Here is a 25,047-nt window from a genome sequence, read left to right on the forward strand (position 1 = left end):
GAACACGGAGAAGTCCACTGCTCTAAGATGGCCGCCGCTTACGAATGCTGGCAATTCAATTTCGCATCTACGATATATGTGGTAAACCAATTAGTTTGAAAATCCGTCAAGATTTGGTTTACTTAAGAGTAGGTGGAGGGAATTACATCGAACACTCCAGAGAAGTCCACTGCTCTAAGATGGCCGCCGCTTACAAATGCCGGCAGTTCAATTTCGCATCTACTATATATGTGGTATCTATGACAGACAGAGGATGTCATGTTGAGCTACAGGTACAAGTAACGCCATAGAATTAATACTCTTTGTATATTTTGCTCGTCGCGTTTCGTGTACAGTTACTTTAAAGCAAAGTGTGTGATTTGAATCCTCTCGTATAATTGCAAACTAATGGACAAAGACAAGAGGAACGACATTGTAAGTACCACCACCACCAAAACAAACAGCTCCGCTAGCTTTGTGTCACTGATTTTGTAGCGTGTTCCACCGCTAGCCTGAGCACAGCTCATGGATGGAAATGCACCAGTTCATCGGTGACCTCCTGCTGTCGTCTGGAAGCTCGGTCAAGGAACAGTCCGACGTCATGAACGTGTGGAGCATGTTGGGGGGTGGCTCGCTCCAATCAACCCGTGCTATGCACAAGACCGAGACGACGCCAAAGAAAAGTAAGGCCATAGACAGCAAATGCTTTCTAGTCCTGTTATGAGAGTTGATATGGATTTTCACCCGACGTAAAAAATAGTGTGAACGTTTTAATATGAAAGTGGCATTGCCGCTATCAATCACATAGCATGCAATGCTAGTAGATCAAGAAGCGAAATACTGCACAGTAAATAATGACAGGCAGAAAGATGAAAGTGTGCTCAATTTAAAGGGAAAGGCAGGAGACCTTGTATTAGAGATTGGTTGATGAGGCACCGAGAGGGGCCCCGGCACATTGGTCGCAATGAACCGACGCATGGCGGTACTGTGTCATTCTATTGTCCAACAGTGACATCTAGTGGAACTTCATATCTTTGCAAGCAACGTTAACTGACAAGCTAATTCATTGACCTCCATAACAGTGGTTCTTCACCTTGCTAAAGGTAACGAACCCCCATGAGTTTCACACGTGCATTAGCCGAACCCTGTGAATTTTTTTTTTTTTTTTTTCCAAATTCAAAATTTAGAGATCTAAGCTAGCAAGCTAAAACCCAAGTGAATTTCCATACAAATTTCTTCTCATTTCAGCATATTTTTAACAGGCCAAAATGTATGTTTTTATCTTTATGCTTTCAGCATCATCAAACCACTAAACCAAGACTGGCCCAAATGCGCACATCTCAGAATTTTTCATTCGAATTTGGAGGAATAAATCTTATATTGTTCAACATTAAACCGGCTTGGTTGCATTACCCTTGACCGTGCAGTTTCTATCGAGTTTACATCTCAAATGATATCAAATATAATGAAAAACCAAATTTGTACACAGTCATTATGATTTGGAAAAAAAAAAATCTCACAAATCCAGTGAACCGTGTGAATTTACAACAAATAACTGCCTTTTGATTTGCTTTTCACATTGGTAAATGAAATTTAACTCTATTCTTGTCACATTGTTTCTATATTTGTTTTCATGTCGACATTCTATCACGTTCTTGCCCCACATACTATTTTCATGGTGTAAAATGGGACACAATTTTTTTCTATGTAAATGCAGTGCACTGTACCCGTAGGTCTGTTGCACTTCCTCATACCAAGGGAGAGTCAACCTTCCACTGAGCAAACCAGTTTCTTAAGGACTAGCATTTGAAAGAATTCTAAAACTCCACTGTGCCTAAATTTAGTCAGCGTCCAAAATAGGGCCCTTATAATAGATATAGACTTAATAGAGTCTTAACTTTCACCGAGCCCTTTAGACTGACTCACTGAAACACTGGGTTTCAATCGAACCCAGGTTAAGAACCACTGGTCTAAAATTAGGAATGGCGTCTTATAATTAAATCTGAATATAATGTAAGAATTGCTGATATTGCTCAAATAAAGTCAATAAATGTGAGAAGTAAATTTAAAATCAGGAATATTGTTACTATCTGATGTTGCTTATGTACTTGTATTAATGACATAGTTTGATTTTGGTTTTCCATCCAAAAACAATTTTCAGGAAAATGGGAGTCACTCATGTTTCGGGCTTTAAATGGTTTTGCCTGCGTCGTGCAATTCCTTCTTGCATTTGGAGAAAATTTGCATTGAAGAGAGGAAAGAGTCAGAAATAGATGTTTTTGTTAAATGTGACATTTTACCGGCAGAAAATAAAAACAAATTTGAAATGGATTTGAATTCTGATACTGTAGGTGTAACTGTGTAACACAAAGTGGCAGTGAAAGGACGAAACAAAAATGAAAATTCTTTTTTTGCTGACATGCGGTCAAAATAATGCTTTCTTTTTATTCTTATATTCTTGAAGAGGCTCCATATGCAAGTGCCCTTTCGTATATTATCAGATAGTTTGACAACCCTAACCTGCGTAGCAAAAGTCCCCCACATTAAAGCAACCCTAGGTAACTTTTCAACCTTCATAAAATATTTTCATGACATTTGTGACAACATGTCGACTGACAACTCGTTGAATGACACACCTATTTTATATTTTGAGGGGGGTCTGTTCTCTGTATTAGAGCTGTCCCGACTAGTCGACATATCATCGATGACGTAAATCCATCGATGGTAAGGGTTGAAAAAATATATGCTTGGAAAAGTTCAGAATGTCAGACGCTCGGTATGCAAGCGGGGAAAGCAGCACATAGCCAAAAAAGCGCACCAGAGTGTCCAAAACATTGACTTATTTCAAAGAAACAAAGGAGGGTACACGGTTGTGTCCTGTCTCTTCAAAGCCAAGCTTGGCTGCACGTCGGCCATGAATAAAACACCTACGCTGTCACCCAGTTGTAGTTTTCGAAGCCGACAGGAGTAAGTTCATCTAACTAACTAACAACATGTTTTATTGATGTTGCTAAGCCTGTCGCGATATCCAATTAGTCCATTTATCGCACTGTAAATGAAAATGAGGGCGGTAATTTTCACGGCTGCGTTTTATCGCTGCGCGCGTGCGTGCGTGCTGATGGCCAATGAGACTCCAGTTCCTTTCTCTTATGAACACGCTGTAGAATTCAAGTTCAGGCAAACAAAATAAGAAAACACATCTATATTAAACACTGTAAACGTTAGCATTGCTACATTGAGGTGAATGTGGAAAAAAAGACGACCTACTTTAGCCTGTTATAAAACATTGGCAGTATTCTCCAAAACGCAAACTTGCAGTTAAAAGGTGACACTTCAAACATGAAAAATCGCTGATTAAAAGCATTTGCAAATGAAAAAATGAAACAAAACAAAACAAAAAATCTATTACTGACACAACATGCAATGACAAAAAGTGCTTTTTTGCGGAGTGTATGTCTTAAGTTAGCTCTTTAGCAAACGTACTTCCGGTAAACATTTCAAAATAAAAGCATGTCATGTTCGTCATATAAATAACCATTTCTGGAGTTAATCCCACATACTTCAGAATTCAGATTCTACAAGAATACCTTTAAAATGACACCCTTTATGAAAAATCTAAATTGGCAATGAATAATTATTAGAATACTGTTATATATAGTACTACTCTATAATATTAATGTTTGGTTGTTGTTTTTTTTCAAGAATCGTTTTGAATCACGTTTGAAAGGTGAAGTCAGTGTTCTGAATCTGTTTACATTCTATTCTTTTACACTAGTTAATTCTATCAGCATTTGAACTCATTGTTTATTTGTGATTTATTATTGTTATTTACGTGTTTATTTGTACTTTAATAATTTAAGTGTTCCCAAATGTTTTTGTGAATTGATAAGCATCAACAAAAATTTCATTGCTAAATTAGTTTAAAAATTATTTTTTTTAAAGATTAGATTAATCGACTAATCATAAAAATAGTCGGCTGACTAATCGGGAGAAAATTAGTCGTTTGGGACAGCCCTAGTCTGTATCAGTTCAGTTTAAGTTAATTGTCCCCTAAGAAGGGCAATCTGTATCTTTCACCGACACTAATTAACTTTGAGGAGGGAGGCAGGAACCCTGCCACACAAAAAACCTAGGGCTGTCAAATGATTAAAATTTTTAATCGAGTTAATTACAGCTTAAACATTAATTAATCGGAATTAATCGCAATTCAAAACATCTCTAAAATATGCAATTTTTTTCTGTAAATTATTGTTGGAATGGAAAGATAAGACTCACGACGGATAAATACATACAACATACTGTACATAAGTACTGTGTTTGTTTATTGCAACAATAAATCCACAAATGGCATTATTAACATTCTTTCTGTTAAAGCGATCCACGGATAGAAAGACTTGTAGTTCTTAAAAGATAATTTTTATAGTTACAAGTTATAGTAATTTTATATTAAAACCCCTCTTCATGTTTTCGTTTTAATAAAATTTGTAAAATTTTCAATCAAAAGTAGAGTTAATATAATAATAATAAGAATAAAAATGACAATAATAAAAATAGAGTGACCAAAGTCTAAGTTTTACGTGTATTTTGCATAGCTATTTTGATATGGAATGCCAGTTCATTTTGCATTGTTGTTTAACTGTGTGTCAGAATAGGGCCTCATTACTATAGACTGAAGTGCTTTTCTTTTTGTGAACATTATTTTTTTGGGAGAGATAGGAATATTATTTTTGTTGTGCTTATCTTACCCAAAATACAATAAGAGACACATAATTGCCACTAAAAGAAAGAAAACTTATCGAAATATGTGTGGAGCACAAATAGCAATTTGCATTGCATTGTGAACACAGCATGAACGTCTCACAACTACTGATTCTCCCACGTTTAGAAGAGACAACATGAGTATGGAACGGCGCTGCCCCCAAGCGGCCGGTGGCGTTCTCTTCAATCTTAATGTCCATAAACGGCCTCATTGTAATTTGTTTGAGGCAATGTGCAAGTGGGTCATTTAGTGCATGCGTTAATTGTGTCAAATATTTTAACGTGATTAATTTAATAAATTAATTAACGCCCGTTAACGCGATAATTTTGACAGCCCTAAAAAAAACACAAATGTGCTGACTGCTTTACGGCATACGTCACCTCCCCCTTTCCCCATTCATTTAGACGGAAGTCGATGCGAACGCTTTCGCGTGAATGCTGCAAAAATGGCAGGGCAACAAGAGACAAAAAGTTTTGTCTGAGGAGGGGAAAAAAGAGGCTACCTGGATGTAAAGAATAAACATTGGCCCGGCTTTTACTCGCTGGTGTGAGCCCCCCCCCCCCAACAAACTCAGGTGGGGGGGGGTCAGCCACACTAATCCACACGGTTGCTAACCATCATATGCTATTGTTAAGCCACAACTGGATTCATTACCTTATTACTATTCATCCATAACATCCATAACACCTCCATAACTGCCTCTGGAAGCAGAAATATTGTTTAATCCATCTGCAGGCAACCGAGAGAATGATTTTTGATGGTGGTCCTCATGGAAAACGCAGCGCTGGTCCTCATGGGAAACGCAGTCTTCCTTTAGGCAAAACACTACCGCTTTTGTTCACTGGTGTCGCTAAAATTATTTATTATTATTATTATTATTATTATTTACTATTTATTTCATCTCTTAAAAATGAAATACAGTGGGGTTTTTTTTCCCGAATTGTTAAACAAGATTCTTCCTGTTGGGATCCATGTCTTGCGCTTTTAGAAATGGAGGGCCACCTTGCGGATATACATTTTTATTCACTTAAAATACCTGTGTTGTCTCAATTGTACCAAAAGATGAAAAATATTATTATTAGCGAACTGCTAGCCATCTTCTGGTTTTCATTTTCTAATTATTTTTTTTCTTCCTTCTTTTACAATCTCTTAATTGTAATTGTTTGCCTGTTATGTGTGCTAGATATGCGCCATGTCTGCACCTGTCCCGGCTGCCCTTTCTCCTCTTCCAGACAAGCCTCATCTTCAATTGCGCAGTCGGAGGCTTCAAAAGAGAGTAGCTCCCCCTCAACCACCGGCACTGGTACTACTCTTCCACACAGCTCTGCCGATGGCTGCCCTGACGCAAGCGACTCCTCCGAGAGCAACCCTAACCTGGAAGCTCCCCCGTCCCGACTGTCCTCCTTAAACCGTATTTCCTCTGTGTGCCCTTGCTCTGCATTGTGTCGAACGCACCATCACTTCCACCACTGCCCTATCAGCACTTGCCTGCCGTGCCCTCAGCCCCCTTTCCCCCGCCTGGCGTCTTTCCAGTCCCGCCTGCTCCAGCGGGATTCCGAGGAGCGCGGCTGCCCGGCGCAGTCCCCCTTGCTGCACTCTTGCATGCACTGCACCGCGTCCTTCTCAAGACCGTCGCAGTTGCTGCAGCACCAGCGTGCCGAGCATGCCCAAAAACCCTCTGGCTTCTTATGCACCCAGTGCGGCCGGACTTTCAACTCGCACAGCAACCTGCGCATCCACCTCCACGTGCACACGGGGGCTCGACCGTACACCTGCTCTGAATGCGGAAAGGGCTTCAGCCAATCAGGTGCGCTCAAAATCCATAGGCGGATCCACACGGGTGAGAGGCCCTACTCCTGCGGCTTCTGCGGGAGAGGCTTTCCCCACTTGGCGGGGGTCCGAGCCCACCAGAGGATCCATACGGGGGAAAAACCTTACCGCTGTAGCCAGTGCGGTAAATGCTTCACTCAATCTGGAGCACTAAAGATCCACATCCGCATTCACACCGGAGAGAGGCCCTTCGTCTGTGACATCTGCGGTAAAGCCTTTTCCAACCGCTCGGGCGTCCGCTTCCATAACCAAACGGTTCATGGTCTGACTCCAGAGCAGGCGGGATCCACGGGGGTTCAGCTCGGGCGACCTCGCGCTTACCCGCCCGCTAGCGGCGCACCTTCACAGACTGAGAATCGATCCGGATTCGTGCAGCTCGTTGAAACCGCCACTGAGGGTGAGAGCACCAGACCGATTTACGTTTGCGAGGACTGCGGTCTGCGTTTTAAAGACGCGCCTGCCCGGAATAAACACCAGGCTATAGTGCACTACTCTGCGGAGGAGGTGACTCCCAAAGAAGGAAGCACAATTGAGGGAGCCCCTCTTGACAATGGAGAGTAAGTCCCTAATGAATTGGACGTACAGCACCTACCTGTTGCCAAAATATCTCTTCGGAAACACAAAAGTTTTGCTTTGCATTTCACAATGGACGTAGTAGAACCTCCAAAGTTGGGAAAACTCCAAAAGCGGAGTTTGAGTATTTTATAGTGTCCCCCATTTTTTATTGATGCTATTAGAGTCAAATATATCGTGTGTGTTTTTATACAGTGAGGAGCAGAAGTATTAGCACCCCATGTGATTTTACAAGTTCACCCTTTTAGAAAATAGGTAGAGGTCTGAAATTTCAATCATAGTTGCATTTCTACTTATAGAGACACAATCTTCAAAATAAAATCCGGAACTCACGTTGTATGATTTTTCAATAATTTATCTGTAATTTACTGGGGTTCATAAGTATTTGTACCCCTGAGAAAATTAGTGCTAATATTTAGTGCAGAAGCCTTTGTTTGCAATTACAGAGGTGAGACACTTTCTGTAGTTCTTCACCAGGTTTTCACATATGGAAACAGGGATTTTGGACTATTCCTCCACACAAATCTTCTCTAGATCTGTCAGGTTTCGGGGCTGTCATTGAGAAACATGAAGTTTCAGCACCATCCAAATATTTTCTATTGGATTGAGGTCTGGAGACTGGCTAGGCCACTCCAGAACCTTGATAGGCTTCTTACACAGCCACTCCTTGGTCAGCTTGGCTGTTTGCTTCGGATCGTTGTCATGTTGGAAGATCCAGCCACGACTCATTTTCAAGTCTCTGACTCAGAGAATGAGTTGTGGCTCAAAATCTGACGGTACTTTTCACCGTTCATCCTCTGCTTTATACAGTACAGTCATCCTGTACCCATTGGCGAAAGGCAGCCCCAAAGCATGAGATTTAGACCCCCATACTTCACAGTGGGGATGGTGTTCTTGGGATTGTTCTCATTATTCTTTTTCCTCCACGCACGATGAGTAAAGTTTGCACCAAAAAGTTCTACTTTGCTTTTATCTGACCATGTTACTTTCTCCCATGACCCTTCTTCAACATTCAGACAGTCCCTGGCAAACTACAGACGGGCCTATATACTGGCTTCAACAGGGGAACCTTCTAGGCAATGCATGATTTTAAACCATTGCACCGTGGGGTTTACTGACAGTAGCCTTTGAAACTGTGTATCCAGCTCTCTTCAGGTCATTGACCAGCTCCTGCTGGGTAGATCTAGGCTGAGCCCTTACTTTTCTCATGAGTGATGCCCAACGAGGAGAGGTTTTACATAGAGCCCCAGTCCGAGGTAGGTTATCAGTCATGTTTAGCCTTTTCCATTTTCTAAGAATTGCTTCAACTGTTGATTTATTCTCACAGAGCTGCTTTCCAATTGTCCTATAGCCTTTTCCAGCTTCGTGGAGCTCAACAATTTTTTCTCTGGTGTCTTTCGAAGGCCCTCTGGTCTTGCCCATATTAGCAGTTGGATTATGACTGATTGTGGGGTGCATTTGTGGTTTGGGTGGTTACTCATGGGGTACAGATGGACTTTTTTTTTTTCTTTTAAGGTAGACTGATAACTCTTTAAGTGTCATAACTATTGCTGATTCTCAGGGGTACAAATACTTATGAACCCCAGTAAATTACAGATAAATTATTTTAAAAAATCATGCTATGCGAGTTCCGGATTTTTTTTTTTTTTTAAGTGTAAGTGGAAATGCATCTACGATTGAAATTTCAGACCTCAACCTATTTTCTATGTGGGTGAACTTGCAAAATAAGAAGGGGTGCAAATACTTCTCTTCACTGTATATGGCTAGATGTCTGTTGTGCACTTTGAGCCAATGAGGACAAGCGTTGTCACCTTTCGGCCATTTTGTGGCGGGGCCATTCAATAAATATAACATTGTTACTCTGAGCATGGACTTTGAAATAGCTAATGATTTCTTAAATATTTAGCTAATTTTCAAACTGCTTGGTTTTTTCATAAACATCAGAGATTGAAACACTGCATACGAAAAACAATTTAATTTTTTTTTCAATATCAAGCTAGGTATACTGTGTTTGTTTCTTGTGCATGCTTGAAATAAAAAGAAAAGCTTCATCAAGCCTGAATAATAGCCATCATACGATTACTTTAAAAACTGTTTTATTATAAGTTTGTCAAGAATTGAGTGAATTACTCCAACGCAAGATGGCTGCCAGTTACATACAGTACGCTGCCAACTCCGCCTTGAGACATCAGCCTTATTTTTGTGATGTTTCTGGTTATGATTTACCATAATTTTCGCACTCTAAGGCGCACCTGACTATAAGCCGCCACCCACCAAATTTGACACGAAAACAACATTTGTTCATAGATAAGCCGCACCGGACTATAAGCCGCAGCTCTCCTCACTGTATTATGGGATATTTACACCAAAAGATATTAACCGGTAACACTTTATTTGACAGCGGCATCATAAGACCAAATGAACCACCATGAACCAATTGGATGCAAAGCTTCATTGCTTCAAGAAGCTTAATTTGGTGATTATTGCTCCCTTGGGGAAGACAGTCAACCTCTGCTGCCACCTGCTGTCAACACTGATGTTGTCCAACATGCCTCCTGGCATCCATTGCAGCGCTACAGATGTAAATAACAATCAAAATTCATGTTCTGTGCTAATTATTTCTTAAATTACTGTTCCAGTTGTTTCATTGATTACTAGTTATGGTATTTGGTACCACTTTATTTGACATTGGCACCATAAGACTGTCATTAGACAATCATAATTATGACATGAGCATTAATGAATGCTTATAACAGATGTCATTTAGTGTTATCCTGCAAATTAGCTCACTTTTGAATGGATGTAAAATAACCGAGCTGGACGTAAAATGAGTTAGTGGCATAATTTGCCGGATGACACCTCATGACATCTGTCTTAAGCATTCAGTAAGGCCCATGATAGTGTCATGTCACAATGATGACGGTCTTATGATGTCGCTGTCAAATAAATGGTTACTTATTAACCCAAATAAATCAACAACAAATAAGCCGCCTTGGACTATAAGCCACAGGATTCAAAGTGAAGGAAAAAAGCGGCTTATAGTCCGAAAATTACGGTACTTACTTGAAGGGACAGACAACACCTCTGTAATGTATCCCAGTGAAAAGATTTAAAATTACAAAAAAAAAAAAAAAAATTTCATTTTTCCGATCTGTAATGGAGTGAAAATGAATGCCATTATTTCAAGGAAGCGACCACCCTTAGTGCAGGCATTTTTTTTCTACAATGCTAGTACAATTTTAGCCAATCAAATGTAAGATCTCACAATGCCCACCCATCAGTAATACCCATCATGCAGCTGTGTTAAAATCGGTGGGTAAAAGTGATGTAGCAAAATGGCTACGCTTCAAAGTGGTGTCATGTTTTTTTTTTTAATTAAATTATTACCGTATTGGTCCGAATATAAGACTGCCCTGATTATATGACGACCCCCTCTTTTTCAAGACTCATGTTTGGAAATTTTACTTTTTGAACACCAAAGTAATTTTTATACAGAAAATAATTACAGTTTATCTGAAACAAATGATTATAACAATATATTTGACAGAAAAAACATTATTTTGCCTCATTCAAATCTTAATATCAGAACATTTAAATATGTAAACTAAAGTGCAATCACATTCGTAAAAGAATGGCTTCTGGTTTTTGAAATGTAAATAAACCAATCTATTGTGATAAAACAACAAAATTGCAATAACTGCATTATCCATCAAAGTGAAGTCTAACTAACTGTAGTCTTGAAACAAATCTGAATAAGGAAAAACATTGCAATAAAATAATGCAAACTGGTTAAACTTGAGAGTAGCTGAGATCTGTCGTGATAGAACATCACTTCAATGATATCTGGCGCCATCTAGCGTCGTGAATGGGGAGAGTAGGTGAGCTCTGTCATGACAGAACATCGCTTCAATGATATCTGGCGCCATCTAGCGTCGTGAATGGGTATAATGTCTAGAACGCGAATATAAGATGACCCCCTCTTTTTCAGTCTTATTTCAATGCAAAAAACAGTCTTATATTCGGGCCAATACGGTTTTATTAACATATTTCTCCAGGATCAGAGGTCTAAGAAATTCGATATCAAATCAAATCAAATCAAATTTATTTATATAGCCCTTTACAAAACCCGAAAGGTCCCCAAAGTGCTTTACAACAAAGAGAAACATGGCACATAGTAAATAAAAGGCAGGAAAGTGTTATAAAATGACATTAGGAAGAAAAGAAAAGAAAAAAAAACGAACCATCGCATCACGATTAGTCAGACACCAAACAAAACAATAAAACAGATCAAATCCGAAAACATTAAAACCCCTAAAGAAGTAAAACCAGGCTAAACTAATCTTGGGGAAAGGCGAGTCTAAAAAGGTGTGTCTTTAAACGAGATTTAAAAAGGCCCAAATTTGTAGTGGTGCTGATTTCCGGGGATATTTGCATACTCAAATAAAAGGGCGGATATCCCAGGCGGGACACATCCCCCTTCCCAACTAAGATGCCCCCCCCCCCAATAATTTGGAACACAATAAGTATTTTTGAAGCTGTAGACTTAATTCAAAGTAAAATCTATTCAGTTCTCATTTTAGTTGCGCAACAATGTGCTATTTAAATATTATAATCTTTCTCTCAGCCTTCCCTCCTATAAGACTGGTTTACTCTATTCCACACGGTAGAGGCTAAACTCTGTTGCGTCTGCTGTCTGCATGAGTGCCTATTAACTAATCTAATCAAAACGACTGGAAGTACCCCGTCCGCCATTGCTGAGTTGTGCCGCCTGCAGCACACAGTCAGCAGCAGCTAACGTTACTGTTTACATTGATTGAGGCTGAGCTATTATAGTTATGTAAACACCCAAGGAATGGCGGCCAGCAATTAAAGGGCGACATACACACCTCTACTCGGATTAGTCCATAGCGCACCGCTGCAGGATCGGGTGAGTAAGAGTGGGAACCTCTTGGTACCTCACGATACGATACGATTTGCGATACAAAGCTCATGATAGCGATGATCTGACGATATGGTGATACGATTATCGATACATTGGTCAGGAAATCATTCTAGGATATTCTACAAACAACTAGTAAACAGAAAAAGAGAATGAGTTTAGCACTAGTAGACGTCCAATATATTTCCACCGGGAGGGTGGCAGAATGTTCATTTGCTACCATCCCTCCCACTTCAAATGGATTGAACGTCTATGGCCGTCAATGGCAGCCGGTTCCAGGCTATGAGGTAATTTTGGGCCATTTAAGGTCATTTACCTGTTGATTTTCATTTGCTTCCTGTTGATTTTGGGGTGTTTTATGAGTCACTTCCTGTTTATTTTGAGTTACAGAACAGGAAGTGACCTGGGAATTACCCAAATAAATAGGAAGTGACTCAAACTCAACAGGAAATGACCTGTAAATGCCCTAAAATGAACAGCAAGTGACCTGTAAATGCCCTGAAAATCGGACAGAATGACTGTGTATGCTCTGGTTTCGAATGAACGAACGTTCCCTGTCTAAACGGATTGGACGTCGAGCACCATCAATGCAGTCTTAGAGTTAACTGAGACACTATTATGGTGGAAGATTTTGGTAGCAACTTGTTGGTTCCTTTTAAAAAAAGTTTTTAAACATTGACACCTTTTTAAAACGATATCTCGATTCTTGGCAGGCACATACCAATAACCTTTTGGGATACAAAGTATCACGACATATCACCATTTTGATATTTTGTGACACCCCTACGGGTAAGACATCCACTAACAAACACAGTCACACAAATTCTAAAACATCCCGTGAACTAAAATCTTGAGGTTCAGACTATCTGCATTGTTCAAAGGTCTACTCTCCATTACTGAGTTCTGTTAAACTAAGATAAAAGCTAATAATAGCTAAGCATAAGGTGACAGTCACTGACAGAGAAAAGCGGAACTGCCTGTAATTATTTATTTCTGTCACTCTAAATGGGAGTATCGATATTGACATCAGAAATAGTTCAGATTTTAATGACATTTTAGATTTATTTCCAGCATGGTTTATTTGATTAGGTAATAAGTAATTAGGTAGTAATGGATTTATTATTTGTGTTCACCTGCAAAAGATCATTGTTGTGCCTTTACAAGACAAATTATTTTCCCATAACACTCCAATGACCTTCAAATATGGCACTTTTTGTTTGACCAATTGTTGCATTTTAAAAAAATATACAATAGTATGAAAATGTATCTCAACCTTTTGGAATTTCTCACATTTCTGCATAAAATCACCATCAGATGTGTGATTTGTCAAAATCACACAGATGAAAAAAGGGTGTCTGCTTTAACTAAAACCACCCAAACATTTATAGGTTTTCATATTTTAATGAGGATAGTATGCAAGAATGACAGAAGTGGGAAAAATTAAGTGAACCATCACATTTAATATTTTGTGACACCCCCCCCCCCCTTTGGCATTAATAACTTAAGCCAGACGCTTCCTGTAGCTGCAGATCACCCTGGCACATCGATCAGGACTAATACTGGCCCATTTGTCTCTACAAAACTGCTGTAGTTCAGTCAGATTCCTGGGGTGTCTAGCATGAATCGCTGTCTTTAGGTCATGCTACAGCATCTCAATGGGGTTCAAGTCTGGACTTTGACTTGGCCACTCCAGAACGTGTATTTTGTTCTTCTAATACCGTTGTGAAGTGGATTTACTTCTGCGTTTTGGATCATTGTCTTATTGCAGCATCGGTCCTCTTATTAGCTTCAACTGTCCCGACAGACGGCCTCAGGTTTTTCTGCCAAACATCCTGATAAACTTTTGAATTCATTCTTCCATTAAGAATGGAACTTTTGAATTCATTCTTCCATTAAGAATGGAAGATAGCAAGGTATCCAGGCCCTGAGGGAGAAAAAACAGCCCCTCCACGGTGGGGATGAGTTGTTGATGTTGGTCTTTCCGTCTCCTTAGACCAGGGGTCCCGAAACTTTTTCCTGTGAGGGCCACATAACTTTTCCCTTCTCTGATGAGGGGCCAGGGTCAGTTTGTAACAGAAAAAGTGTGACGATTGCAGGAGTGCCTAAATGTAAAAAATATTTTCGTTTTTTCAGAAAGCGACCATCAAATAACCCTTTCTGGATTCTTCACGGAACAAAAGCAAATAAAGTAAAAATAATAATATAATAATAATAATAAAACTATTATTTAAATAGATAATAACCCTCTCTGAGGTCTTCATAGAAAAAGGCCAGGAAATAAAGAACACTATTGAGAGAAAAAAAAAAGATTTAAAAAAATGCTCTCTGGTATTGTTTAGGGAGCCGGACCAAATGTGGAGCGGGCTGTATACGGCCCGCAGGCCGTAGTTTGGGGACCCATGCCTTAGACAGAGGGTTCGCTTATTTTTCCCCCTTCTGTCATTGTTTGCATGCTATCCTCATTAAAATATGAAAACCGATAAATGTTTCGTTGGTTTTAGTTAAAGAGCATACGACACCAGAAAAAAAGTCTTAAATGGCATTATTATGTGAATTAGAATCATATTTTGAGACGATTCGACCATATACAACAATTTAGCAAAGCGCAGATGACGAGAAATTAGTCTTTTAATCTGCCGGTTAGCCACGCCTACAATTATAGGGCTTTAGCGTCACCAACAGGTGGATGACGTCAGCGGTAGACTAGGCTCATCGGTTTTACTATTCAGCCCATTGAGGGGGAATTGTTCAGAACGAGGAAAACGAGATGAAGAGAGCTGCAAAATGTCATTGTTTCAGTCTCTCTACTCCCAATATTTTTACAGGATATTCTTTTTATCCAAGTATTTTCCCCAATAGCTATATAAATGGCTTGAGAAGGACCAGTCAGCCCGTCGAGGGGGAACTATTCACAATGAGGAAAACGCGAGGAAGAGAGCGGCAAAATGTCATTGTTTCTGTCTCTTTACTTCTATATTTTTACAGGATATTCTTTTTATCCAAGTATTTTCCCCCAATAGCTATATAAATGGCTTGAGAAGGACCAGTCAGCCCGTCGAGGGGGAACTATTCACAATGAGGAAAACGCGACGAAGAGAGCGGCAAAATGTCATTGTTTCTGTCTCTTTACTTCAATATTTTTACAGGATATTCTTTTTACCCAAGTACTTTCCCCAATTGCTAAATAAATGGCATGGTCATGACAAATAACTTGTGCTAAATGGAATATAAAATAATAAAAATCCATTTATTCAAGACGACATGGCAAAATTACTCCATAATGGTCAAAACAGTCGACTTTACCTTTACTGTCACACCTGCCGAACGATATTTTATGACACCAAAATCGGACATATGTCATTTCCCTTCCCCGGCTTCGGAGAATGTAAACAGACCAGAAGGAGTGACAGCTAGCCGACATGCTAACCAGAACCGAGGGATGTTTCAAAGTCTTCGAAGTGGAAAATCACACATAACTAGCCTGGATTATTTGACATGACGACCCGGTTGTCGAGTTTCTTTGCGGATCGGCAAACCGCCCGGCGGAGAGCAATTTACAATTCGTTCCCTGGAGGAGGGTGGCTGGAATTGTTGTGTAGCTAACGTGCTAACAGCTAACTGCTAATGAGCGTGAGGATAGCTTTTTACATGCCTATCAATGATCAAACGTAAGTAGTCCTTTATTTAAAGGAATTTTATAGTGTTTACTTTGTAATCACTGTATTCGTATTTGACATAATACAAAACAAGATGTTTACTCACTTCCTTGTAAGTCCAATGGTCCCACAGTAAATATCCACGGTGAATGGGAACCTTTTGAAACTCCAAAAAGGCGCATACGCCTCTCCCGCATACAGAATGATTTTTCTGCAGCCGTTTGGCTGGCGTGATGCAAAAAATAAAAGTATTAATCCGCAAAATGAGCTGAATCCTTCGTCCTCATACACAACAGTACACTGTAGCGTGAAGAGGACGTCTTCTACCGTACACGTCACAGCGCCCTCCTCCTCAATGCGAGACCGAAGCCGGAAGTCACTCATTTTCCTGGCGCGGAATTCAAAAAACTAAATAAATATAGCGATCGCTTCCACACACATCCAAGCGGTCCATATCATTCAGGAGCATAAAATACCGCGTGTATTATGAAATAAACATGCTTTTTCGTGTCACAAGCACTTTAAAGCAGACACTGTATTTTCATCTGTGTGATTTTGACAAAGATCAGATAACATTTGATGGTGATTTTATGCAGAAATGTGACAAATTCCAAAAGGTTCAGATACTTTTTCATACCACTGTACAAATCAACTGCATTTTATAAAATCACTAATTGTAATTAAAATGTTTGTCAATTTTAATTTATTCACTGCCATTGACGAAGATAGATTTCCAATTCATTTTGACTGCAAGGACTAGCACCAAACGAAAAAATGCAGCTCTCCTAGTCTAAATGGATTTGATGTGTAAGATCATGTCTGTACCTTCAAGGTGATTGAGTTCCTTGTTTATTTATATTTTCAATGTTTGTTTGTATGGGGCGCCGTTTGCAAAGCAGCACATGCTAAAAATTACTACTAAATTAAATTTTCTCACATTTAGCGCCACAAATTGTTTAAAACGTGGTGTGAAATTTTTAGTCACTTTTTTTTGCACATTTCCAACATTATTTAGCAACTTAAATATTTGTTTTTAAATAAAAAGTTTTGGACCTGATTGTTTAAATCCAGAACTAAATATTTAATTTAAATCTTAAATTTATATCCTATATCCTAAATGCTAAATCTGGAAACGGTTGGAGCTAAATATTTAGCTTAATATGCAAATTCACATGACCAGAGGCCGGAAGTAACAAAATAAAAGCTGAAGGAGCAGCTCAGACTGTCTGTTTACGTTACTTGAAAATGAATAAAACCTACTCAACGGTGGCAGTCTGCTCTTGGACATGAGCCATTGTGATAATAACAGTATATAGTAGAGGTGTGCAAAATTTCCGATTCTTAGATTATTCGCGATTCGGCCGTGGAAGATTCGAGAACGATTCACAAACATCCAAATTCCGATTATTGAAATATGCCAAGTAAAGCAGAAGTACGACACACTCAGCGCGCCGCGCGGTCTTCGGTACGCAATTAGGGACGGAGCGAGAGTAGCTAAACATCATGCTTCTCATTACCCGGCCCCTCGGGTAACGCCAATGCTCAACTCACGGCTCTAGCTCAACTCATGCCACGAGATTAAAAAACAACAACAACATACCTGACTGCTGTCGAAAAGCTGCTACAAGCCACATTATGTTACGGTAGATATCATTTACATAGCACTAGATGCATTATAGCTTCGGTATCGTTACCAGCACATCTACAAAAAACTAGATGCGGGCGTTAGTAACGGCCGCCATCTTAAAGCAGTACACTTCCCTGCAAGGCTGTTGTTGCGAACCTTCCAAGCGAACCTAATTAATTTTTTATCTAAAATACTCCTAAATCGGTAAAATATTGACTTGAATCTATCTTTAACATAGTTTTAAAACTTTCACATGTTGAAAGTAGACAAAAGAGAAATTATGGAATAACAGGAGCAATTTTAACAACTTTAACGGTTGATTCACAACATTAAATTAATTGAAAGTAGTTTAAAGCTGCTGATATAGAATGGGGACTGGAGTTTTTTATTTACTGTTATTTTTGTATATTTGTTTACTGCTATATGTTAACTTGATACTGAAATAGTAGTTTGGTTTAGCCTGAGAGTATTTTTGAACAATTTTGGAACTAATGTACAAAACTTTTTTTTTTTTTTTTTTTTTTTAATAAAATAAAGGAGGGGGTGCATCAATAATCGTTTTATAATCGAATCGGAGCCTCTGAATCGTAATCGTAACCCAATCGTTAGGTGCCCAAAGATTCCCAGCTCTAGTATATAGGTAAAATACATATTTAGGAGAAACTATGTAAAGAGTATTTTGTGTGCTCCAACTTTTATTTTGTTACTTCCGGTCTCCAGTCATTTGAATTTGCATATTAAGCTAAATATTTAGTTCCGACCGTTTCCTGATTTAACATTTAGGATGTAGGATATAAGTTTAAGATTTAAATTAAATATTTAGTTCTGGATTTAAACAATCAGGTCCAAAAATTTAAGTTGCTAAATAATGTTGTAAATGTGCCAAAAAAAAAAAGTGACTCTAAAAATTTCACACCATTTTAAACACTGTGTGGCGCTAAATGTGACAAAATGTTGTCATAATTTTGAGCATGTGCTGCTTTACAAACGGCGCCCCATGTGTGGGACACTTATGTTTAAAAAAAAAAAAAAGTTACACAATCTTTTTTATTTTGGCACAGACACATCACATTTCAACATTGTGCCTTTAAGGTGTCATAAAATGTCCCATTTTGAGCATGTACAGCAACTGTCCAGGACACTTGTTAGACGTTTAGAGATCACTAGAGCCACTTAGTGGTAACTTACAAAAATCCAATCTGTCACAGATGTGGGAAGAAAAAGTAACTGTACACTAATGCATTCTCATGAGTAGTTTGTAGGTATGAGTCTGTAACTAGTTTTCCAAAAGTGCAGGCTGTGACCAAAAGTCATCATCAGTAATAATAATTAAAAAAAAAAATAGTGTACGAAGGAAGTTTTAATGTCTTTTTGAAACAGTGTATTGGCACTTGGTTCTCCTTCTGGGTACACAGTTGTACGCTTAAACTTCCACGTCAATGTGTACCCAACTTTGGGTACTTGAGTCACTGGGGTTTTCACTGTGTCAACTTCTGTCCACTTAGAATATCACAGTAAAAAATAATATTTGAGAGTTTGTTCTCACAAAGGTTCGTCGTACTTTTGCAGTAAAGAGTAACATGACTTGGGTTCGGCATAGACAGTGCTGACAGGTCGTGGCGTGTTGGCACGTACGGCGGGAGTGCAGTAGCCGTTGTCCAACATCCTGTGGGATGGGCAGTCGTAACTCCTGGGTGGGCCGGGAGATGCCGATGTCGGGGGCCTGTGTGTGGTACCCCCTGTTGAGGGTGAACACTCCTGCTCACTGAAAGGGGTTGCGTATTCGGGTTCTGGCGGGAGCGGCTCTGCGTATTCTGGGAGGGTTCCTGGAGAGTCGTAGTGGGTGAACGTGAAGGGGATGGTGTAGCCTTCTTCTGAGGCAGGCCGAAATGTAGAGCCCATCTTCTGTCCGATTGCGGGTTGGGCGTAGTCTGCAAAAACAATGTATTTTGTTTCAAATAGTTGAAATGATAGTTCAAATTAGGGCTGAAATTTACGATTATTTTTATAATCGATTAATCGGACAAATAATTAAACCATTAATCGGATAAATGTCACTTTTTTTTCAATTGCCTTCTCAATTTCACTTGAAATTTTTTTTAGGCATGTTGTAAGTAACAACCAAGACAAAGTGGATGACTATTTCCATCAAAAATATTTTATGACAGCTTCTTAACTGTAGTCTACTAGGGCTGCAGCTATCAATTATTTTAGTCGATTAATCAATGAACTAGTTGGTTCGAGTAATCGGATAAGGAACATAAAAAAGTAAAATGCCTGAGTTGAGTCTCAAACGATATAAAATAAATAAATCTAAGTACAACATAGGAACAATTGGCTAACTTACATAGCAAAAGCTTAAATGCTTTAAAATGCAAACTTTTTTTTTTTTTTTTTTAACAATGCTCTTAACAAACACATATTCCCCCCAAAAAACAGCTAAATATACCTGTAAACTAAATTGCGAATGCATTAAAAATAACATTAGCTCAAACAAAAACTTAGCTTATGTTGGTCTTAACAGGGAGCAGCTGGATTCAGCCACGTAAAATAAGCCATGTCATATTTACTGTTGCCACCAGAGGGCAGTGTATCCACCCACATCAATAAACCCAAATTCAAACACTTTCAAAACAAACCATTACAACGCCACTTTAATTAAACGAATACTCGAAGCAGCAAAAATTAATTCGAATCTTTTTTTTTTCTAATCGAATTACTCAAGATAATCGATTAATCGTTGCAGCACTATAGCCTATAACTACTGTTTTAATTACATAAAACTTGTTAGTTTTTAATCAAGGTTCTTAGTGTAAGCAAAAAAAAATCTCCGTACACAAATCAGACAAAAGTCCTGTTCATTCAAATAAAAGTGCTGCTGCTTGACGTTTTTTTTTTTTGTGGGCAAAGCCCTGATATTAATTGTGTCAATGACTCATTTATTTTCTTGAAACTAACTAAACAACAAAATCGAATAGCGAGGAGGTAGACTGTAAGGAATGAAGTTTTCTTGATCAAACAGTTGTTCATAAATTCAATCCAAATTTCAAAGCACACTCTCTTGTATGACAATTTAGTGGTTTAGAAGTTTGTGTTGAAAGGAGACTCAAAGTTGTTATATGAATGGGTTTATGTGTGTGGTTTCTTTATAAAAAGAAATAGACAACTTCACTATCTAACACTATCTTCTTTAAGAGTGTCTTTTGTGTCGTTGAATCCAGGGTGCCTCCGTCAGACGTGAATAAATGAAGCTAATTGTATTGTTTGTATTATTTGTTAATGAGATGCTACTACTTAGGTGATTATGCTTATTAGTTTCTTAAGTGTCTTTTGTATTGTGTTTCGGAGAAGCGTATTATCACTTAAAGCAGTAATGTGAAGTAAGGTTGGCCAACCATGTTTTTGAATAATATCAATGGCTAAACAATTACAAGCATATTTTCGTTATTTTTTTTTTTAACGCAACCCTTCAAGATTCTTTGTTTAACCCATAGCAACGCCCTTGACAACGAAAATGCTTTTTTTCGGCAATCTTCTGAAATCTTCGGAAATCACATCACACCGGGAAGTGCGAGGGAAGTCCGCCATACAACAGTATTGATTGTTGCGTTGCTTCTTGGTAAGATGCCACGGCGGTGTGTGGCGATGTTTTGTTCTCACTCAAATGAAAAGTTGTATGAGTGGCCAAAGGATAGCAGGGCACGTAAATGGACATCTCTCGTTCTCACGAAGCGAATTAATTTCACGCCATCATCGAGTAGTGTTCTCTGCTGCAAACACTTCGAAGATGCCTGCTTCCTTAACCGGTCTGCTTATGATCAAGGATTTGCCAAAAAGTAAGTGTGATTTTTGGATAGATGACTGATGACTTTGTCAAAGCAGAGCTGCCAACTGTTGTGGAATGAACAGTATAAGCTAGTGACGTTAGCCGAAAGTCAACTCGTGGCAATCCCCGATCATAGTTGTTGTAGCGTTTGCTAGGTTAAGCGTGTTTAAATTGTGCGTCATCTACGATCTTGTCCGAAAGGGTTAATCCACTGTCAATAGGGAAAGGGGTGTGGATGTGCATATAAGCGGGTCGGCGTCGCGGTAATTCACGGTCACGTTGCCGTAAGAGACACACACCGCCAGTGAGTTTGTGCACATTTATTTGTATTTGTAATATGTATTTCCACCTTCATGCTTCAAGCATTGCATTGCATGTGTACGGTTCGGCGTTTCTTTCACGGTGATCGCTTGATAGCCTTCTAGTTTGTGTTTTACTGTTCAAGAGCCGCTGACAGGTGACCCCAACAAGCGTGTTGCTTTAAATGTCTGGCAGCAAATAGGCGAGCGCGCAGGTCACGCAGTGAATGATGGGAAATGTAGTCTCGGGACAACACTGAAGTGGTGCTTTGTAATCTGTTTGCTTGTGTGAAAAAAACTACATTTCCTCACGCCATCAGACGCCACTTCCTCCCGAGAGCCCCGAGCTGTGTTGTACTGTTAGCTCCATGTGTTAATAAAGAAAGAAAGTTGTCAGCACGTCGTGTGTTCGATACATTTGTAAACAAAAAGCTCATAACAAGACACTCCGTTTAAGAGATGCTGTAGTAGTACGAGGCGAGGAGGAGATCAGCGAGAAGCAAAACGTCACGGTCGAATGTGGCGGCAGTCCGCTATTATTTTGTTTTCTTATTGTTGCCACAATAAAGTGGAGAAAGTCATCAACGACTCATCTCCTTCTTTCACTCCCAACGTTTTTATATTATTATTTTATATGCATGAGAGCTGCCGGATCTGCCAAAATGAACATGAAGTCTGATTATCATTTTTTTTAACAATGTCATCAGATAGACAAAAACATAAAATTATGTGCAAATGCCTGCATCTTCAAATCATGAAAATAATAACATCCTATATCTTACCAATCTTGTAATCTCGATGGGTCTTGTATCCATTCCATGTCAGGTAGTCTAGGCACATTGTTTGCATCCCGATTAGCGTCTGGCATGTTAGGTCCAACATAAAATTCCAACCTCCTCTTCTTTCTCCAACTCTTCAAAAACTTAGCTCGAGTGCAAGGGAGGAGATCCATCGCATATATCGCTGTTTGAATCATTGCAGGCATGAAAATCTCTCACCTTTCGGCGAAATTCGCCGTTTTGAAGTCAAAAAGGGCGACCTACGTGAATTGCGTAGATCCGAGGAGAAATTCTTTTTTTGGGGGGGGGGGGGGGGGGGTCGCAAGGTTTTATTTAATTATTATTATTATCATCATGTGATTAACTTAGCACGTAAACTGAGCATTTAAGAACACAGTCAGCAAATCCTTCTAGATGCTTCGCTGACGAGAACCAATCATCGGGCCAAGCTGCGTTCCATTATTCCAAACGCGCGCACTCCTTACTGTACATGGAGTGCTCGGAGAGCCTTCGGTTGCATTGCAAAGCAGCGAAATTAAAAAGCAGGCCTTATCCACATCGGGGCAGACCAGAGCGCAGCATACACACTTGCCTGTATTTGCCAGCAGATTGAATTTGGTGAGTAATGGTTTCAATCGTTTTCACGTTTTGCGATATAAAAAAGTTACTGCCATTCGTTGCAGCTTGCGTTGAACACTGCCAGAGCTAGCCAAATCTCCCATGAAAAAAAATAGCTCCCGTTAAATTGGCGTCAAGCTTGTGTATTTAGCGGTAATATAAACGAAGAAACACACTGTTGAGTCAAATTAAGCGGCATTATCTCGGATGGAGGGGGCGCCTCACATCGCTCCCGTCGTCCGCCGGAGACGCGTTATTTTCGGCTTGGATTTGAGCTGACGGCCGGTGTCGGCACAACAGCGGCCCGACGAGTGGTGGGAATGAGTCCTGCTTCTTCAAGCTTTTCAGAAATACAGGGATCCCTCGTTTTTCGCGGTTAATGGGGACCAGAACCCGCCGCAATAAGTGAAAACCGCGAAGTAGCGCCCCCCCCCCCCCATTTTTTTGTGCGTGTTCAATGCATTTATTCAGATTTTACATTGGAAAAAAGATACATACATACATAAGACATGTTTTTTCACTTTTTTCACCAAAGTATCATTTATAAATGATTTTCAAGCACTTCAAAATGTAAGAATTATGATAAGTTTTAAACATGTTACTGCCCCACCGAATTATTTTTAAACAAGAATAAAGTAGTTAGAAAATGCTTGCCTTTATTAAAAGCTTCATAGTGAGTCTACTCAAACCCTCTCAGGCTTTGGTAAACGGTGATTGGCACATGTGCAAAGTTTTTCTTTTTATATATATTTTTTTGTTTGAAGCAACTTATTTGATTGAATAATAAAGGCACAAATGTCCTAGCCACAATGTGGCCCATACGCAAAACATTACTTAAATGGAAAAATTTGTTTCAATCAAGAAAAATAGTTTTCAAATGCTTTTTTTGTCTCAAATTTATTATTGCAATCAAAAACATTTTTTTTATTGAAGCTACTTTTTGAGATTAAAAGTATATACTGTATTTTGATTGAAGCAACTTTGTTTTTGATAGAAGTAACTTTGTTTTTTGATTGAATAATAAAAACCCAAATCTAACTCCATCGTTATTGAGTGAGAAAGAAATTAAGAAAGCTTTAAAACTAAAAGCCACCGGGGAGTCTGTTTGTTTTTTAAAAATATTTATATTTCATTACATAGACATGCGTCGTAGGGAAGGGAGTTTGAGGGATAAAAAAAGGAGTTAGATGAGGCTGCTAAAGGCAGTGGATACCTCATCAGCTGGGTGAATAGCAGACCTGGTAAGAACAAGTTTGCAAGGATAGTCGGGTATTAAATCCAATTATAAACACAATTACAATGATATTTTTCTATAAGATTTTTATGTCATTGCTTTATTAATCATTAGGGGCTAGAGTTGTTAAGTATGGATAATAATGAAATAATAGTTTTAAGAAAACTGTGCTGTTGGTGGCTCAGTGACCATCTGATGTGGTTTGTTCTCAGATGAACAAGTTGAGGAAGGAAGTTTTGATGCAGACGTTGAAGGAAGAAAAGAGGCAGACTGACTGAGTCACAGCCAGAAAGTGTTGATGACAGTTTTGATTTCTATTCACTGTTGCCCCCTCCCAATTAAAGTATGTCACAGTCGCAGCCAATTATTATCTAAAGCTGGTTAAAATTTAAGTTATGTTGTTTTAAGGTGTATGAAATACTTGTTCATGTGCCCCTTTTGATCTACGAGCACCCACCCCTCCACCGGTCTCTGCAGGGCCCTGCTGAAACACAGTGTGGGTCGACAGAGCTCAATATTTTGTTGGGGTGTACAATACAGTGTACTGGAACATATTTCCTCCACACCCTTCTCACCTTTTTAACCCCTGACCCATTTTCATGCCTGAATCATTGTTTGAAGGGCTTTGTATGGCGACCGTATGTATGACGTATCACTTCCGGGTTCGTCCCCTTTCAGGCTCGAACTTCGGAAACGCGATTATTTTGTCAAATATACAACATATAAATTATTTTTTCATGCTTTATTTGTTGGACAATGTTTAATTACTTTAATTGTGACCCTATTTGGCATGCTATGAAATTACTTCACATTATTGCTTTAACTCTTGACACTTTGTAACATTATTGATTTAGCGACCCAGCAGTTGAAGCAGTGAACTCTCTCTCCCTTTCTTTGCTCTAATCAGTGGCACACTTTTATCAAATAC

General features: G+C 39.2%; 2 protein-coding genes across 5 annotated transcripts in view; one reads left to right on the forward strand and one right to left on the reverse strand.

Moving 5' to 3' along the window:
• The first annotated feature begins 243 nt into the window (after window positions 1-243).
• Window positions 244-13,372, forward strand: si:ch211-79k12.2 (uncharacterized protein LOC568844 homolog). 2 transcript variants are annotated; one of them, XM_057833573.1, is made up of 3 exons: window positions 244-414; window positions 491-662; window positions 5,922-13,371. In XM_057833573.1, the coding sequence occupies exons 1-3, from the start codon at window positions 388-390 to the stop codon at window positions 7,127-7,129; spliced, it is 1,407 nt and encodes a 468-aa protein (XP_057689556.1). In that variant the 5' UTR covers window positions 244-387; the 3' UTR covers window positions 7,130-13,371. The 2 variants fall into 2 exon arrangements, with proteins under 2 accessions (XP_057689556.1, XP_057689557.1); XM_057833574.1 differs by having other exon boundaries at window positions 270-414; window positions 475-662; window positions 5,922-13,372.
• A 216-nt stretch (window positions 13,373-13,588) lies between these two features.
• si:dkey-34d22.1 (discoidin, CUB and LCCL domain-containing protein 1) overlaps window positions 13,589-25,047 on the reverse strand; it is a 48,627-nt gene continuing 37,168 nt past the window's right edge. For all 3 annotated transcript variants that reach the window (XM_057833572.1, XM_057833571.1, XM_057833570.1), the window contains exon 15: window positions 13,589-19,294. In XM_057833572.1, the coding sequence (XP_057689555.1) occupies window positions 18,906-19,294 (389 nt within the window). In that variant the 3' untranslated portion in view covers window positions 13,589-18,905. The remainder of the gene's footprint in view (window positions 19,295-25,047) is intronic.

The sequence above is a fragment of the Corythoichthys intestinalis genome, chromosome 4 (genome assembly GCF_030265065.1).
Source record: "Corythoichthys intestinalis isolate RoL2023-P3 chromosome 4, ASM3026506v1, whole genome shotgun sequence".
NCBI lineage: Eukaryota > Metazoa > Chordata > Actinopteri > Syngnathiformes > Syngnathidae > Corythoichthys > Corythoichthys intestinalis.